Source organism: Martes martes (assembly GCF_963455335.1).
Source record: "Martes martes genome assembly, chromosome: 3".
Lineage (NCBI taxonomy): Eukaryota > Metazoa > Chordata > Mammalia > Carnivora > Mustelidae > Martes > Martes martes.
The window spans coordinates 160,878,360-160,896,392 of record NC_137890.1 but is presented as its reverse complement, the minus strand read 5'-3'; the positions used below and the strand labels follow the sequence as shown (position 1 = coordinate 160,896,392).

The 18,033-nt window shown below is 41.2% G+C and overlaps 1 protein-coding gene across 4 annotated transcripts in view; it reads left to right on the top strand.

The window, feature by feature from the left end:
* The window catches only part of RHBDD1 (rhomboid domain containing 1), a 124,922-nt gene that overhangs the window by 64,890 nt on the left and 41,999 nt on the right, over positions 1-18,033 (top strand). For all 4 annotated transcript variants that reach the window (XM_080799137.1, XM_080799138.1, XM_080799139.1 and 1 more), the window contains exons 5-6: positions 2,134-2,190; positions 9,086-9,229. In XM_080799137.1, coding sequence (XP_080655263.1) covers positions 2,134-2,190; positions 9,086-9,229 — 201 coding nt within the window. The remainder of the gene's footprint in view (positions 1-2,133; positions 2,191-9,085; positions 9,230-18,033) is intronic.

Genomic DNA, 18,033 nt, shown 5'->3' with positions numbered 1-18,033 from the left:
CACTGTGCTGCCGTCTTTATTAGTGGCTGTGTTCACTTTCAGATGATTTTTACAGGCTGTGTTGCATCTAAACACATTCCCATTTTCCTGCATTTGCTTATTACTGCGTTTTCAACGTGTGTGTTTGGAGGAGGCAGCGGGAACTGCATTTATTGAAAATGTCCAGTTCCATTATATTTTTGATACAACTTAATTATGGAAATCTAGTAATGAGCTTTGTTGCCCAAATGCTCACAGTACGAATAAAGGAAAAGAACGGATTCTTGGGAGTTTGTTTTCTTTCATTTTCTATGTTTGTCTGAAGTTGAAGTGGTTTGTAAAGCTTTTGCTGACATTTTACAGAATTTAGGGAAGTATGTTGATTTTAAAGAGGATTTTTCGCCACAGTTATACCATTTACACTCTTAGCTTTCCTCCTAAAACCTTGCCTGTCTTCTGTGGAGACTTACTTTTTACACTGTGTCATTTTCAAAGGAATCCAATAGAAAATTAGACATGAGAAGTTGAAACACTCACTGCTATTTACAAATATCCTGCAATCTCTCTGCCTGCCGTCCCCTCCCCTCACCCCCCACCCCCCCACCCCGCCCTGGGAAGCTAGAGAAAGTTCTAGAGTGACCTGAGAATTGAGGTGACACAGGAACCCTGTGGAAAAGAGCCAAGTGTATGAAACTGCTGTCTGACAGGTGCTGGAGAGAAACAGCATCACACAAGAGGGTGTGCCTCTTGCTCTCCCCTGCCGGGCTCTCCCTTCAGGGCTGAATTGCCTTCGGTCCTACTGCCCTTTTAGGGACAGAGGAAGACGAATAAGAACCATGGCTCCCCTAGCAGTCTTGTTGGGGGCAAGTCCTCTGGATAGCCAGAGCATCTCTCCTGGGACAGGGGCCTCAAGGCCCTCAGTACCTTGAAAGGCAAAGACCCTCTTAGGTCAACAGGAACCTCTTAGGCACTTCAGAAAGAATTGAAGGGTTTCAAGGTTCCCCACATTCTGTTCCCCGTAGGGCTCGCCCGAAACAAAAGGGAGTTTATTTTAACAGTTGTTTAGAAATCATTTGAAATGACCTTGGGTTTGTTTTAAAGAACCTCCTAATTGTGGGAAGGATCATCAGTTACTTTTGGCTGTTTAGTTCCATTGGTTGATGGGTCTGTTTTTATGCCAGTACAATGCTGTTGGATTACTAAGGCTTTGTAATACAGATTGAGGTAGGGAAGAGTTAGGATGGCTGCTATCAGAAGGACAAGAGATAACAAGCATTGGTGAGGTTTTGGAGAAAAGGAAACCCTTGTGTACTGTTGGTGAGAATGTAAATTGATACAGCCCTTGTGGGACACAGTATGGAGGTTCCTCAAAGAATTAGAACTACCCTATGATACAGCAGTCCCACTTCTGAGTATATATACAAAGGGAAATGAAATCAGTGTCTCAAGATGTTCACACTCTCATGTTTGTTATAGCATTATTCACAATAGTCCAGAGATAATCAAAGTCCATCAGATACATGGATAAAGAAGATGTGGAGTGTGTGTGTGTGCACGCACGTGCATTTGTGTGTGTGTGTGTGTGTATAGTGGATTTATTCGGGTATAAAAATGAAAGAAATCCTATTGTTTGTGACAAAATGGATGAAGCCAGAAAACATCATGCTAAGTGAAATAAGTCATAGAAAGACAGATACCATATGATCTCACTTAAATATGGAATCTAAAAAAGGTGAGCTCATGGAATCAGTATAACAGTGGTTGCCAGGGCCGGGGACATAGGAGAGATGGGGAGATGTTGGTCAAAGGGTACAAACTTCTAGTTATAAGATGAATAAATTATGGCGCTCTAATGTACAGCATGATGACTACAGTTAATAATAGGGTCTTGTATACTTGGAATTTACTGAGAATAGATCTTATGTTTACATGTGCACAGTACGGTAACTATGTGAGGTAATAAGTGTATTAATTAACTTGATTGCTGTAATCATTTCATATGTATGTGTATATCACATCATCGTGTGATATAACCTTTAAGAATTCGTGTTACACAACCTGAATGCATGCAATTTTTTATTTGTCAGACCTCAGTAAAGCTGGGGTGGGGAATTTCTTACGGCCAGTGTTAAAATGTTTGTTTCCTTCATGTAGGCGTTTTTTCCTCCAATATGCATTATCCCGGACAGCAGTACCATGTTAATAGTTCAGGTAAGTACTTTGTTTCATTTAATACATTTTATCTTCAAAAATCAGAGTGTTTGGGACGCCTGGGTGGCTCAGTTGGTTAAGCGGCTGCCTTCGGCTCAGGTCATGGTCCCCGCGTCCTGGGATCGAGTCCCACATCGGGCTCCTTGCTCCGCGGGGAGCCTGCTTCTCCCTCTGCCACTCTGTCTGCCTGTGCTTGCTCTCTCTCTCTCTCTCTGACAAATAAATAAATAAAATCTTTAAAAAAAAAAAAAAATCAGAGTGTTTGCCACCATTGAACTGCTGAGGGGTAATCCATCTATCGTGTCCCAGGGTCTTCTGCACGTGTGTACTTGGGCCACTAACATGCCTGAAAGCTAGAGGGAGCCAGAGCCCAGGAAGCGTATTTGGGTGACCTGGTAGAGAAGGCCAAGGAAGGAGGGAACACAGGCCTGAAAATACTGTATGATTGGTATGAGCTCTCTCAGACGTGATAAGATTCAGACTAGACCCGGGCCCCTTGCTTCTCAGTCTGCAAGCCCAGACTCCCTGCTGAGTGTTGGAAGTCAGGTTTTCATCTACGACTCTCCACATTCCACCCCACCTACACATTCAGGAAGAATCACGCCTAACCTCTGAGGCTAAGATAGGCATTCCTCTGGTAGTTAATACTATGTGACTTAAAGAAGAGAACGTATTTTTTTCTAGATGTCCTTGCAAATATGCTGAAGGGACTTCCTGTCCAAGCATCTGCCCTGTTTTAGACGAAGGCCCTTAACATGCTGGGGAGGCTGCCCGGCAGTTCCCAGGGCCAGTTCCAGCAGACACGTGTTAGAGAACCCGTAGGCTATGGAAGTCTAGGTGTCTTTTATAGTCATTCCACTGGAGAACCGTTGGATCCCTCTGGCGCTTGCTTTTAAGTCCTTTAAGGTGGGTCTAGAGTAACTTTTATTCTAGGGTTAATTCTGTGCTACTACTGAGGTATCACTTTTCTGGGATCTCTCCTGAATGGTCTTTGGTCAGCAAGGGCTCTCTGTTCTGGTTGGTTCTAAAGCTAAGGTCTCCCAGCCCTGCCTGAGCTCCTGGAATCATTCAACTTGTAGCTCTTCGTCATTCTTTGCCTGGCCCCATAGCATTTCACTCACCCGTGCATGGCTTAACAATTCAGCAAAATCTCCAGGCGACTCATGCAGGTTTTCTGAAGGTCTTTCCATATGCTTATTTTTCTCTTTGATGTACTCTGCTCTGCAAATTTCAGCTCTGCTCTCAGAGTCTGGTGTACCTACCTGTGTCCCCTGTCCCTACACCATAGTCAAGAAAGTACCTCCAGGCCCCTTTTCCTTTCTCTCAAGGTTCAGAATCTTGTATTGCCTGTGACACAATGTCTGAAAACATTCGTTTCATATATGTTCTCCAATTTTCTACCTGGCTATGGCGGAAGAGCTAGTCCAGTCCCGGTTACTCCTTCTGGCACAGGTAGAAGTCTAGTTGTGCGGCATGAGCGTGGTGCACGCAGTGTTCAGCCCGAGAGGGAGGAGAGGAGGGTTGCAGTTCCTGGAGGTTATTCGGAGGAAGTGGAGGGCAAGGTCTTGAATGAATAAGTAGAAGTCAAGAAAAGCAATGGGGGAAGAAAGGGCTCTTCAGGCTTTTATTAAAGGGCTTGTAGGAGATTATCCAGAATGTGCAGGAGTGCCACTGAAGGGTTTAATCAGTGGAGTGATACTACTGGAGTTACATTCAAACTCTGCTTTTGATGTAGTTATAAAGGCTTGGATCATGATTATTAACCCTGGCTATATATATGGAATCACCTGAGGAGGTTTTTTTTTTTTTTTTTTAAGATTTTATTTATTTATTGGACAGACAGAGATCACAAATAGGCAGAGAGGCAGGCAGGGAGAGAGGAGAAAGCAGGCTCTCCACAGAGCAGAGAGCCTGATGCGGGGCTCGATCCCAGGACCCTGGGATCATGACCTGAGCCGAAGGTAGAGGCTTTAACCCACTGAGCCACCCAGGTGCCCCCCCTCTTTTTTAAAAATATATCCATAGCTTGAATTCATCCCAGACCAATTAAATCAGAATGACTATAGAGACAGGGACTTGGACTTTTTTTTTTTTTCCCCTAAAGCTTCCCAGGTAATTTTAATGAGATCAAGAACAAAAATCATAAGCCTAGATGATGGGGTTTAACTAGACTTGGGGATCACAGAGGTGAGTACTGTTGATGCCTCAAGAAAAGCCGCACTTCGAGGCTTTTGCCTCTGCTACTTTGGATGATGAAAACACTAGAAACGTGGTCTGGGTGCAGGAGAGGAACAGTTGCTGGACACCACCTGCTCACCTAAAGAGAAAGGTAATGATTAGTTATTGACTAAGCTTTAAATATACTCATTTGGAAGAGCATCTGTTCCTTTTGGTTGTCGGTCCTGGACACCAGCTTACACTGACTTAAGTGTAAATCTGTGTGACTAAAAGAGGTGGGTTAGACAGGAAGACCATATTGGTTCTCTCTCCCATTGTGATTTCCCACTTTTTACTCACTTGATTCTCTCTACTCCTCACGGAACAGGGCCCCTAACACCTGGCAGTTGGTAGAGGATAAAACACTTTTCGCCTGGTTAATTTATTAAATCCCTGAGAGTAACAGAAATGTTCCTCTGGACAAAGAGAATAAGAACATACCCATACACAGACATACCTTAACCTGTTGTAGATTCCCCAGTCCTAACGTCTTGTGTGATCTCTGCGAAACCGAAGTTTGGAAATGTTAAATCATTTGGCGAACGTCACACAAATAGTGATAAAACTGGGACTGAAAATGCAACTCACTGATTCCTAGCCTCTGCTTTTTCTGTATTACAGGGATAGGAGATGGACATTCTCCTGATTTATCCTTACAAAATAGGGCAGTTCCCCTTATTGCCTCCCCTCCCCCACTTTTTTGGCATTTAAAAAAAAAAAAAAGTAAAAGGGGAAACCTCCTTTCCTTCTACATATGGAAGAGGCATAATCCTATCAGACACAGACCACAGGATTAAAGGCAAAAATAAAAACCCCTTTTACCTTTCTCTCTTTTCCCCTGTAAGATTACAGTATGTATATTCCTTCCTCTGAAGTGACTGGATTTCTTCAAAAGCAGAACTGCATAAGGGCCAGGTGGCCATGCTAATGGTCATCTAGGGAACTTGTATGAGAGCATATGTATCTCTTACAAGTAATGATTTATTCTTAATATGGCCATCCTTAGCTGGAAGAGTCTTTATAGGTCAAAGAACCTCATGAATGTTTAAAAAGCTGTTACCAATTTTTCTAATCTTGGTGGTGTTTCTTGATCTCTTTTGCCATGAAATCCTGGTATGTGGATAAGGAACAGATGGGGTAGTTAATAGAATAATGATAACCAGAATTTCTTTTACTACAGAGCCAAAGTATATAGCTACAAAAGAATATTAAACTGCTATTCATCGCAGGATATAATTTAAACTTATTTATCTTAAGTGTTTGATTGTTGGGTTTTCCAGCCATGTTTATTATGAAGATTTAAAAATATCTGATTGGGACAGCAGAACAGCTGAAGAAGTTTTTTTGTCCTAGGAGAACTGCTTTTATTATAATAGATAATTGATAGGAGTTTTGGTCTTCTTGATGATTTATGACTGATGATATAGAAGGTTTAACCACACTAGTCTTTTGGACTTAACACACTGAAGCTTTCCCTTTTATCCCCGCTATGTTTTGTCTGACAAGTACCAAATTAGGTTTTATAATATTCAGATGTTTAGAGTTGTAGACCTTGTTTCATTAAGGCCATGCTGGGTTGTTTTTTAAATAAGAAATAACATGAAGAAAAATGTTTTTCTGTGTCAAGAAAATATTGCCTCAAATTGTAGCAAATTTACCTAGCAATTGAAGCTCTGTGGATGTGTGTAGTATTTCTGATATCTGTATAGACGGGTATTCAGAGCTTTGGGGTTATTCTGGGTTTTGAATGAGCTGAACATTTTCGAGGGTAGATGGGTAGAAGTGCTGCTTAGACCTTCTAGAAAGGATGACTTTCCACGGGGGTTTAAAAGTGGTAATGAGTCATATGAGAAAGTACCCATATGCTTTTATGTGTAGCAATAAAGTAATTGGCACTCTTAGGGAATTGGGCAGCCTCTCTGTTCAGAGATTGCTGAAGCATACCATGGTATTCAGCAACTTCTCTGTAAGTATTCTGTTATGTTTTGGAATGGTTGCCCCTTTATTTTGTTCTTTGTGAAATCCACATAATGATTGTATTTTATCCATTTGCCCTTATATGAAAGGTTTATTGTTGTTGTTTTGGTGGGAAATCTAGAAAACAATATTTGTAGCAATGCCATATTCTTCTTTACTCTTAGGACATGAAACTTGCCGGTGGGTGTTCCCCAACATAACAGTGGGAGCTAAATTTTTTTTTCATGGGTTTGTTGAGTAAGAGACCAATTTGAGGAAGGTGGTTGATTTTTAAATTTGAATCCAGATCCAACTTTAGTCCTACACTATTGTGAGGATTTGGGAAATTTACTTATATTCTTTCCCTGTTCTAAATATCATGATGTTAATATTTCTGATATGGGAAACAGGAGAGAGAATGTGAAAGTTGGGTTATTGGAGGTATTTAGTAAATTCCCCCCAACTTTTTGCTACTTTAGGAGCAAGGCTTGTCAGAATTAGTCCCCCAAATCCTGAACAATTTTATTTAATGTTTATTTAAATCATTCACTTTCTGACTTTCAAGGACATTGTAAAATATTACCAAGAATGGAAGGGTGTCATAATAATCAGTAAAAATTGGGCTCTGAATAGACTGCTGTCCAAAGAAGATGTGCAAATGACCAATAAACCCATGAAAAGATGCTCAATATCATTAGTCATCCAAACCATAAGGAGATACACTTAAACCTACTAAGATGGCTATAATTACAAAGATAGATAGTAAATGGAGAAATCTGAACCCATTACCATAGCTCTGTGGAAATGTACAGAGGTACAACTTTGGAGAAGATTCTGGCGGTTCCAAATGGCTAAACAAAGAAGTTCCCTGTGACCCAGGAAACCCAACTCCTGGGTATGGACCCAAGAAAAATGAAACACATATCCATATAAAAACTTGTCCATGAAGGTTTATAGCAGTGTTATTCACAAGAGTCAAAAGGTCAGAATAACCCCAAATGTCTGTCGGTTGATGGGTGGGATATAATCATGCCTGGAATATTATTGGCCACAAAAAGGAATGAAATACTGATTCATGCTACAACATGGACCAACCTTAAAAATATTATGCTAAATGAAATAAGCCAGACACAAACACCACATGTTCTATGATTCCATTTCTGTAATTGTCCAGAATAGGCATAGCTGTAGAGACAGAAAGTAGATGAGTGGTTACTTAGGGCTGGGAGGGATGGGGGATGATAGCTAAATGGTACGGTTTTCTTTTTGGGGGTGATGAAAATGTTCTAACATTGATTGTGGTGATGGCAGATCTCTGTGAACATATATGAAAAGCCACTGAGCTGTACACTTTAAATTGGTAGATTAAATAGTATGTCAGTTGTATCTCATTAAGGCCACTGTAAAATAGACATAATCAATAGACATATATAACATGACAAATACTGACAAATATACATTTACTATATTTTTAATGGAAATAGTTAAACTGTTTCCTTTTTAATCTTGCATTTTACTTATAACCAGCACAAAAGTAAACTTTAAAATAGCCTCAGGACCAATTATCAGATATTCTGAATGTGAAATCTTAACTAACCAGATTCTGCCCTACAGTGTTCCTTTTTTTTTGGCTTGATTGTGTGTGGGTGGGTGGGTGGGTGGGTGGGTGGTTTTTTTCCCCCTGTAGTCTTAAAGAAATAAGAAATTTAAACTCAGGTGTGTACTCAGTTGATGATATGGAGACCTATGACACGGGACTCAAAGTAAAGGGTGGGAGTGTTCATCAACAACAAAAAGCACATTAATTAAACATTTGCAAACTCATCCCCAAAGGGTATGATAATGAAGGAAAGAAAGAGTAAAGTTAAACAGACTCTTACAACTCTTTCATTACATGAAAATTAGATTGGTAATCTTTTGGGGGAACAATTCTCTTCCAAACAAATTACATTAAAGTGGGCAATTAAAGAAGATATAAGGAATAAACTCAAACCAACTTAAAAAGATTGATGAAAACACCTTGCAAAAGTGAACTCTGCTCTGTAATTGACCCTCATTAATGGGATATGTAAGTCCGATACTTAAAGCATTATTTAATGAGCAGGTTGTTTCTTCTCTCATTTTATCTAGCAACAAATTTCTTGAAAGTGCTGTTAATAGAAACTATGTTCTTTGACGTAAAATTATAATTATAGAGACATTGCCTTGTATATCAATGTAATTATTACTGTCCAAAACATTACACCCAGCACAGAAATCCTGTGGTCTCTGCATTAAATGTTAGTCTGCCTTTCATTATATGGATCCACAAGACAGAAAGGCTTTATCAACTGTCATTTCAACCATTGCCTTGACTCCAGTTAGGACTTCACAGAGAAGTCACTCCAAGTATTGTATAGCTCTGAATCCACCCCAGATGAAAATAGCTCATACCAACCCCTCTCCGGTACCCCTCAGACTTTGTAAATACACGTCTTGTTCCTCTTCAGCATGTAAGGACTCACGCATGTCCAGTCCCCCACTGGGCGCTGTGGGTACAACAGTGATAAGACTGTAATTGCCCATGCTCATGGAGGACTTCTCCACTTGTCATCTTTCCTTATTTTGAGGGTTATTACTGTACTCGAAATGATGATATAGATTATTGTCTTTGCTTACAAACAGGAAGAACGGAAAGAGTGGTATGTGGCCGTGTTCTATAACCTTTTCCTTGTGCCTGTAGGCTACTCCAGATACCAGGATTCTTACCAGTATGGATGGACAGCTTACTCTGAAGAAATACCCAGGAACTATGATGCCTACACAGCAGGACTGAGTGAGGAGGAACAGCTGGAGAGAGCATTAAGAGCCAGCCTCTGGGACCGAGGTAGGAATGTTGCACCCTTCACTTATTTTAAAGCATACCTCACATGGTGAGATGGTCTGAAAAAAGGACTATTTGTAGCAAATTAAACTTGAAATAGTTTATAAAAAGGATATGTAGATGAAAAAAAATGTGTGCAGATTGTGATTACCAAGAATGGGGTGTGATACCATATTCCCAGCAACCTAAGCTAGTAAGGTGCCAGACTATGTAGGTATTGTTAAAGTTGGTCTTTTTATAGGCCCACGGCGCTCCTCAGTGCCTTGGTGTTACAGTTAAGAAACCTAAAAAAAAAAAACTGAGGTATGTGAAAAAAGGAGTTTACTTTGGATTTCATATCTACAAAGCAGGCTGTATGTCACTGTATATATCGAAGTGTTGCCCACAGACCCTCCCCAAAGTCACGTGGACAGCTTGGTAAGAATTCAAACTTAGGATTCTACTCCAGACCTGCTGAACCAATCTCTTTGGGCGCAGATCCTAGGGATTTGTTTTTTCAACAGGCCTTCCAGAAGATTCTTTTATGGATTGATATATGAAAACCACTGCATTTATCGAGCCACTTTTTTGTGGGTTTGACTTGCTACTACTGTTATTATGGCTTTAGTAGTGACAAAAAACCATCTGTTCATCCAGTAAGCATTTACAAAAGTCTTGACTATGTTTTGCGGTCTGTGTTGGGTACCCTAGGGAATACAGAGAGGTAAAAGATGTACTCTCCCTGGAAAAGTTCACAGTCTCAGGTAGAGGAGATGCCTGGAGATGCCACAAGGGACAGATGACCATAGTATCAGGTGCTCGGGTGGGAGTGCTCAGCTAAGAGAGGCTCAGGCTAAGTGCTAGATGCTGGCAGGAGGGGCGAGCTCTCCCTTCACTAGGCCTGCCAGACTCTCACAGAGGACTGGGACCCTCAGGAATGTGTCAGGTTTACAGAGTTGTGGGCAGGAGTCAGTATCACACAGACAGGGAAGTAAGGGCGCTGTCAGCCAGCCCTCACTCTGTAACAGAGCCTTAAGAGAAGAAGGGGAAGAAGAGTGGAAAGCGAGGCTACGGCCTGATCACAGAGGTTATAGAATCAAGGAAGCCAGGTGGAAAAGGGACCCGCTAAGTGCTGGAAGTGCCAGTGGAGTCCTGTGTGTGGGCGTGACGTGATCAGAGCTGTGCTTTAGGAGTCTGGCGTCGGTCATTCCACAAACAAGGACTGAGCACCTGTTGGGGGCCCCGGGCACTGTGCTAGATAATAGGGATGCGTGCATTATGACCACGTGGCTTCCGACTTTGAAAAACACAGTCAACACCAGCAGCGTACATGGAGGTAGCATGACGGCGGCCGTCTGAAAAAGAAATCAAAGTCCAAATGAGGAAGGGGGTGGAGGGAGGGCTGGGGAATGGAGAGGAAGAGATAAGTCAGTATTCCTTGGGTAAAGAGTATCAGAATTGTGTGCAAGTCATCTATTACTGTATAACAAATCATCCTGATGGAGCTAAAATGAATAAACATTTCTTCTTGCTCTTGAGCACATGTGGCAGCTGGCCAAGCTTACGGGATCTTGGGCTGACCCTCGTGCTAAGGTGTCTGCAGTGGGTCGCGTGGAGCTGGCTGCCCAGGGTGACCCCATTGACTTGCCTGAGTGACTGTCGTCAGAGGCGATGGTGGAGGTGAGGCTGCACACCCCACCTGGTCCAGCAGGCTGGCGAGGGTCATCTGCCAGGCCTCTGCCCAAGGGTTCCAGGAGAGTAGAAACCAGCAAGGCTTGTGCTGGTGCCCCGCCAGCGCCGCTGTATTTTGTTGCCGCCACAAGTCACTGCCCAGACTCATGGGATTCAGTAACAGACTCCGCCTTTTCATGGCAGGAGCTGCAACGTCGCACTGCAAAGACCATGGATAGAAGGAAAGGTAGAGAATTAGGGCCATGCTCATAATCATTTTATTGCATATACTCGATGGTTTACTAGCATCACGATCACAAGAAGCATGCCTTAGCCTTTCTAGATTTGGGAGTAGGGCCCCAGAGCCTGTAGTAAAATAAATTTTCATGGTTTTATTCCTACGCACATAGAAGTTTAATCACCATTAGGCGAGGCAGGAAATCTGGGACAAGTAAGGTTGGAGTGAAGCTACTGAGCATGGACTTTGTACCAGACTTTGTTTAGGACCACAAACGGACAGTGGGAGAGAATATTTTGAGGTGCTGTAACTATTCTGTATCTTATTATTGTGGTGGGTACAAAACTCTGTATTTGTCAGAACCCACATACCTGTACATCACAAAGACGGAATTTTCCTATCCAGAAATTTTCAAGAGGTAAATAAGAATTAATAAGGTACCTAATGAAATAACTGGTGGTCTTGCAAAGACCATCAAGGACTACAAAAAGCATCACTTAGAAGGTTCCTGAGAGGCAGGACAGTGATGACGTGTCATGTCATGGTAGAAATGCTAAGAACCAAGGGAGAGCTGGACCTTTGCGATGGAGAGATTTGGCAGTCAAACACCTGAATGCCGTACTCAAGCTCAACGATATTATCTGTGAGGTGGCCTGTTGGGTGTCTCCCAGTATGATGTGGTATGAGGAACACAGCATCATGTTCTTGCTGTGATGTCTTCTCATTACAAGTATTTAACCTAACTCCGAGTCTTCCTGTGTAAGCATCAATATACAGGAGCTGCGTGGGATAGAGGAACAAGCTGAGTAACACCATGGAGAAATAATCAGATAAAACATGGGATTTCTGCAATTCAATGAGAGTGGTCTCCTGAGGGCGGGGCAGGAGGGTGTCCATGTCAAAAAGAAAAAAAAACAGGGTGTGGTTTTGTATTAAAAGGAAATAACAAACAACATGAAAAGCTTGAAAAACTGACTACAAAACCTCTTTTTATAAAACAGGAGTTTTGTATTTGGGCTAGATATTAGAAGTTGTTAGGGAAGTAATCAGACTTCTTGGATGTGATAATGGTATTGTGGATAAGTAGCAGAACGGCCCTTATTCTTGCGACATACGCGCTGAAGTATTTAGAAGCAAAATAATGTGATGTCTGCAACCTACTTTGGAAGGTCAGCCGAAACAACCCTGTCCTCTCTCTCCCCATCCCTCCACACGTACTGCATTCAAATAAATTTGGAAAACACTGCCAAACTATGAACATATAGCAAACTATACCCCATTAAAGACCCAGAATGGCACTGGTATTCTGATGATTCTAATTAGTTCTGCAGTTAGGAGCCCAGTTTATTAAATTAAAGTTTTCTAAGAGCACATGGAACTAGTTCCAAGAAAACTGACCTGAGGAAACTTCGTGAAGTGCATTATACAGTAACAAGTGGCAGCAAAGGAATTAGCTTTATAAATTGTTTATATTAACTTTAGTTTTTTTTTTTTAATTTTTAATTTTAATAAACATATATATATTAACTTTAGTTTTATTTTCTTTGAAACACTTTGCGATTTCCTTCTTAACAGCAAGAAACCAAAGAGACATTGTTTTAAAGGCCTTAATACTTTTTCGCCTTTGTTTCCCTATGGAAAAAATACTTGGTTTGAGTTTTATTTTATAAAATTCTGACCATATATACATACCATTTTGTACCTTACTTAGTTTCATTCAATGTTATGTCGTAATCAGATTTTCATACCACTGAATGTTTGGAACATACAGATCCTCCATGTATTATCTTCGATTTATACTTAAGTATGTTTTTTGGAGGGGAAAGTATGCTATTTGTAAATAGTAATTTAAAAAAATGTATGTTGAGATTATTTTTTCCTCTTCTTTAGTCTGTTGACATACGGAATTATTTTGATTTTCAAAGGCATTCCCAGGATAAGTCCCACCTGGTTGTGCCAATTTATGGCCCGCCCTGGTGAAAATGCCCCGTGCCCCCCAAACAGACCTGTATTCTGCTCTGGTTGGGTGGAATATTCCTTACACTTTAATTAGATTGCCTTCGTCTAGCGCACCTGGGTCTTCCAATTCCTTCTGATTATCTACTTGTTCTGTTGCATACTGCATTTTTGAATTAAACAAACTGCTCTCAGTAATACTGAAGCATATTGTTGCTGTGGTTACTCTGTACACCAAACACTTTCGGAGCCCTCCAGTGTTACCTTGTTTTTTAGGGTGGGGTGGGGGCTGATTGGCTGATGAGGCTTACTCAGTGTCTGCTTGACCTTGGATTTCAGCCCTTCCACAGTGCTGCAGCTTGGGTAGACTCCCCCTCTGCTTCATGCCTCTCTCCCGGGCTCCCCTGCTGCTGCCTCTCACTCTGGGCTTTGCAGTCTAGGGGTGGGAGGCAAGTGAGGTATGCTCTGATTAGGCTTTGATCTTAGTGACTGGGTGCCTCAGTTGGAGGAGGTGTGGCCTCCGAGGTGTTCCTGGCCCTCCCCCAGGTTTAGAGGTCCCTGTTTATTTCCCTTCCCCCTTTCCTAAGCTGCACTGTTTTTCACCATTTCTGTTAGGGAAACAGTGGCTTTTGCCTTTCTTCTGGGCACTGGACATTTTTTGTTGACCAGGATAGAGAAGAAGGATCTGGGCAACCTATTTTACTAACCTTTCCTGCAAGGGCTGCTGTTCTTTCTCCTAGGGCTGAACCAGGAAGGACAATGGATGCTTTCTGGGCACTCTCACCTGTCCCTTTTGGGAGGCCCACCCACAAGAGGTTCTGAAAAGAGCCTAAAAGTGCATGTGAATTATCTTCTTTCGTAGCCCCCAGTGTACTTTGTGATATATGTTCTCTGAATACATCCTGTATTCTCTTGCTAGCTTACACTCAGCCTTTAGCAATTTGTTCATAGTTTTGGCTAAATTCTTTTTATTAGTGTCCCTGGAGTCTGAACTAGGTGAGCAAGTGCTCTGGTACCTTTTCAGACCTCTGTCTAGTTAGTTGTTCAGATGTTTGAGCTCCGTGATGGGTTGAGAAAAAGTCACTAATTTGCAGGTTGTCTTGCATTTATGTTTATCACAAGAGTGATGCTCTTCCTAGCTTTCTACACCCCAGAGGGAAGCTGGAAACATTCCTTGTTCTTCGTCGGGGTTTGAATCTGTTATTCTTAGTACATTTATTTACTACCTTTTTTTTTTTTTAAGTAAAGAAGATCTTTCCCTCATGAAGTAGGTAGAATTGATAGCCCTTTTTAAACAGCCTCAATAAATGCTTTATTTTTTTCTCTTTGATTTCCAGTTTTCAGAGTAAGAAGTTAGTGTAATAGAGTTATACTGAGATTTGCAAGGGCCCACTAATAGAAATTCATTTGGTAGAATGCCAGTCCACCAAGAAACATCCAGCACCAATTAGTTTCAGACTGTTCTTTAGTTAAATATACTGAAGGAGTATATTAAAGAATCGAGGTAGCACCTTTTTAAGTTCAGAATTTGCTGTTGTCAATATCCTCACCGGTACCTGGCCATACAGGTCCAGAGGCTCATGCAGGGACTAGTAATACCAAAGTAACCTTTGTAGAAGAAGTCTCAAAATCCCTGTTATTTCAAGGAACATGCACGTTTACTACTATCAACAGAAATCTTGTCTTGTTCTGTTGGCAGTCCCCGCTCTTATAAGCAAGTCCAAGAGGCAGCTGATACCACAATAATAGAAAAATTTTGGAAAAGAGCCATCTCTTTCTTTGAGTCAAAAGGCAGATGCCAAGTAGGAACATTAGCTCATTGCATTTTCCTCTCTCCCCTCCCCCACATCCTTCCATGTATAATTTGTGCCTTTTTTTTTTTTTTTTTTTTTAATAGCCTGCCACCAAGTTCAGCTGGTGGCTGGGTATAAAGCTGTGTCCTTTTCAACTCCTCTCTGCCAGCCTGGAGCATGTGTACTGGTTAAAGCTGGAAATCCTTACTGGCAAGTGGTATAACTTGTGCTCCTTTTCTTAGACTCTTCTGCAAGGCAAATGGCCACAATCACACTTTGGCTCTCTCGTGAAAATCGAGCAGATCTGTCATCCCCCACCCCCACCCCCCCACTGTACAGTTGGGGTTGCTGGTTAGCCATATGTGAAACTATGGTGGAATATATTACAAAGGTCTTGGCTTCAGAATGAAACTGGTTGCTGCTTTGTCTCTTGGTCTTTGGATGCGAAATTACGAGGGAAGCCATTTTGGAAAAAAATATTTAGGTTCCAAATTAATATCTAGTGCTTTTGTTGTTAACAGATGATTTGACAGTATCTTTGAATCTTGTTTAGAAGCATCATGTGTTTTTGTAGGGACCAATTGAGACACATTTTAGGTAAAAAAAAAAAAAAAAAGAGAGAGAGAGAGAACTACTGTACATTTTTCCTTTTACTGAAGCTATACCAGCGTATCTAAGAGCAGCGTTTGTCTTGTTTCTCTATTGTGTGGACATTTTTGAGAAAAATGAAATGCACTGTGTTCATTATCTTTCCTGGCGCGGTACAAAGGGAAAACGATGGGAATGTCAGTGGCCTGCGTTCGGTCCTGGCTTATTAATGAACTAGCTTCACTTGAGGTGTGAAAGGCTGAATCTAACCAGACCTTTGTTTTATTATTATTTTTTCCCATTGTCCTATGGTAAGGGACTGAGAAGGAGGGGTGTAGCTAGGAAGAGGTGGCGGCACTGGGAACTGTCAGGAATGCTGGGCGTGTGACATGTAGATCTCAGGGCTCATGGATGAAAGAGCGGTTTAGGAATATAAACTCGCGTCGCTAATGACAGCCGATCTCAACCGATCCATGCATGGATTAGGACGTGGTATCTCATTCAGTTGCGCGGTTATAAGATCCTTCTTTGGCCCAGTGCAGGCAGGCATAGTGGGGCTGTTTTTAACATATGCAAATGTTCACGGCACGCCTGCGGCTTTGCAGAGGTGCTGGAGGCCAGGACAGAGATGTACAGCTAATTCTGTGTGACCACTTCACTTTTTTTTTTTTTTTTTAAGTAAATTGGTGTGTTTCCCCCTAGGAAAAGTTTCTATGTAATGAAAAAGTACCATCTGCCAGATTGTCTAAAAGCAGTCCCATTGCAGAACAGTTCCTTTGGATTGTGATTCTTACTCGCTAGCCTGTATTGGAGACACTCATTTCAGTGAGGGAAGTTTGATATTCGAGACTGTGTCTAGATGTCAAATTGTGCACATAAAGAAACATAAGTGTATGAGTTTTTAAATCTGTGAAACAACATGCGACTATCCCAGCCAGGGAGAAAAACAATGAAATGAGAGGGCCGGGGTTCTGTTTAGGTCCCCATTGTAAAGGAGCCAGCTTCTCTTGAGGTCCCAAATTTTAAAGTATTAACCGTAGCCTGCTGTTACTGGAATAATAAAATAGAAATAAAGATACACGAAATTTAATCATATTTGGGAACTTGACAGTAATGATTACGCGTGTATTTATAATTTTTCCTCTGCCACCCCCCACAATCACCATTTATTGAAAGCATTATTCAGATGCTAATGAGTAGATTGAACAATAAAAGTATAAACAAAACACTAATGAATTAATTCCACCCACACATGTCCCCCCGCCCCCGGCCCCTCACTCTTGGATACTGCTTTTGGACTACCAAATCTTAACAGTTTCAGAAATATTACCTTGCACGTTCATGCTGCTCTGCTCATCATTCCTTCTGTCACTCAGCAAATCTGCATTTGAGCCTCTCATATGTGTCAGATACTGTTAAGCATTGTAGACTATAGAAAGGAATAACTCCTATTCTGTACTATCAAACCAAAAATATTATTCTTTTTGCTGAATAATAGATTTAAGTGACTCACTTCACTTCAACTAACCAATATATTAGATTCACGAAAGAGAGTGGCTTTTGAAATATTTTTTAAGAGATCGTGACGGAGAGAGAGCACCAGTAGGGAGAAGGGCAGGGGAGGAGTAGAGAGAGAATCTTAAACAAGCTCCATGGCCAGCACGGAGCCTGTCCAGGGCTTAGATTCAGCACCCTGAGATCATGCCTGAGCCAGAATCAAGAGTCGGACACTTAGCCAACTGAGCCACCCACATGCCCCTAGTAACTTTCTAAATGAATTGATCACCTTACTTACCTATCTATGAAATATTTCAGCAACCAACATTTCCTAAATTACATAGGAATTTTATAGTTTACTATAACAATGATTTGTATACTCAAGTTATCTATGCAATTTTTAATCTCAGAAGTAATTGGCATGCTTATTCAGTATTTCATAAAGTCAAATAATTGCAGAAAACTGTTAATTTTAGGCCTGATTTAGAAACTTTTTGTTTCTACAAAGATGTATTCATTTGGAAAAGAGATATCAAATAGTGCTTTAAAATTACAGTGGATCTCACATTCTTACTAATCAGGCAACTGAGGGTATGAGGAAGTTCCTCATCCTATATATATATACTAAAATATAAAACCAAACAGTGTCTTTTTTTTTTTTTGAGCTAAAGGCCCAGACTTTGTTACATAGACTCAGTTGTTGATATTTTCAGTGAGTCGGATTTTATTTTCTTTTTATCTGAGCCTTTCTAATTCCTCTTGAAGCATTATAATTGCACATCAAAAGTATATACATAACATTTTACGTGACTGTACCTTAATAATCCATCTTCATCTGTGAGCTGAACTATGACACCAGTGATGAGTTCGGTGTCTGCAAAGAGCCACATCATTGAACATATTATGCACCTGACTTCAGTTTAAATCTTGGGGCGGGATGTGTCATCGTGATCCTGTGCTTAATTTATTTATATTACTTTTAAAGTCAGTGACGAAGAATGAGACAAAGCCGCATCATTTTTCTCATGTAACTGTGATATGCTGGCCCTGAGTGTGACCTTAGAGGTCATCATATCTGACACCTG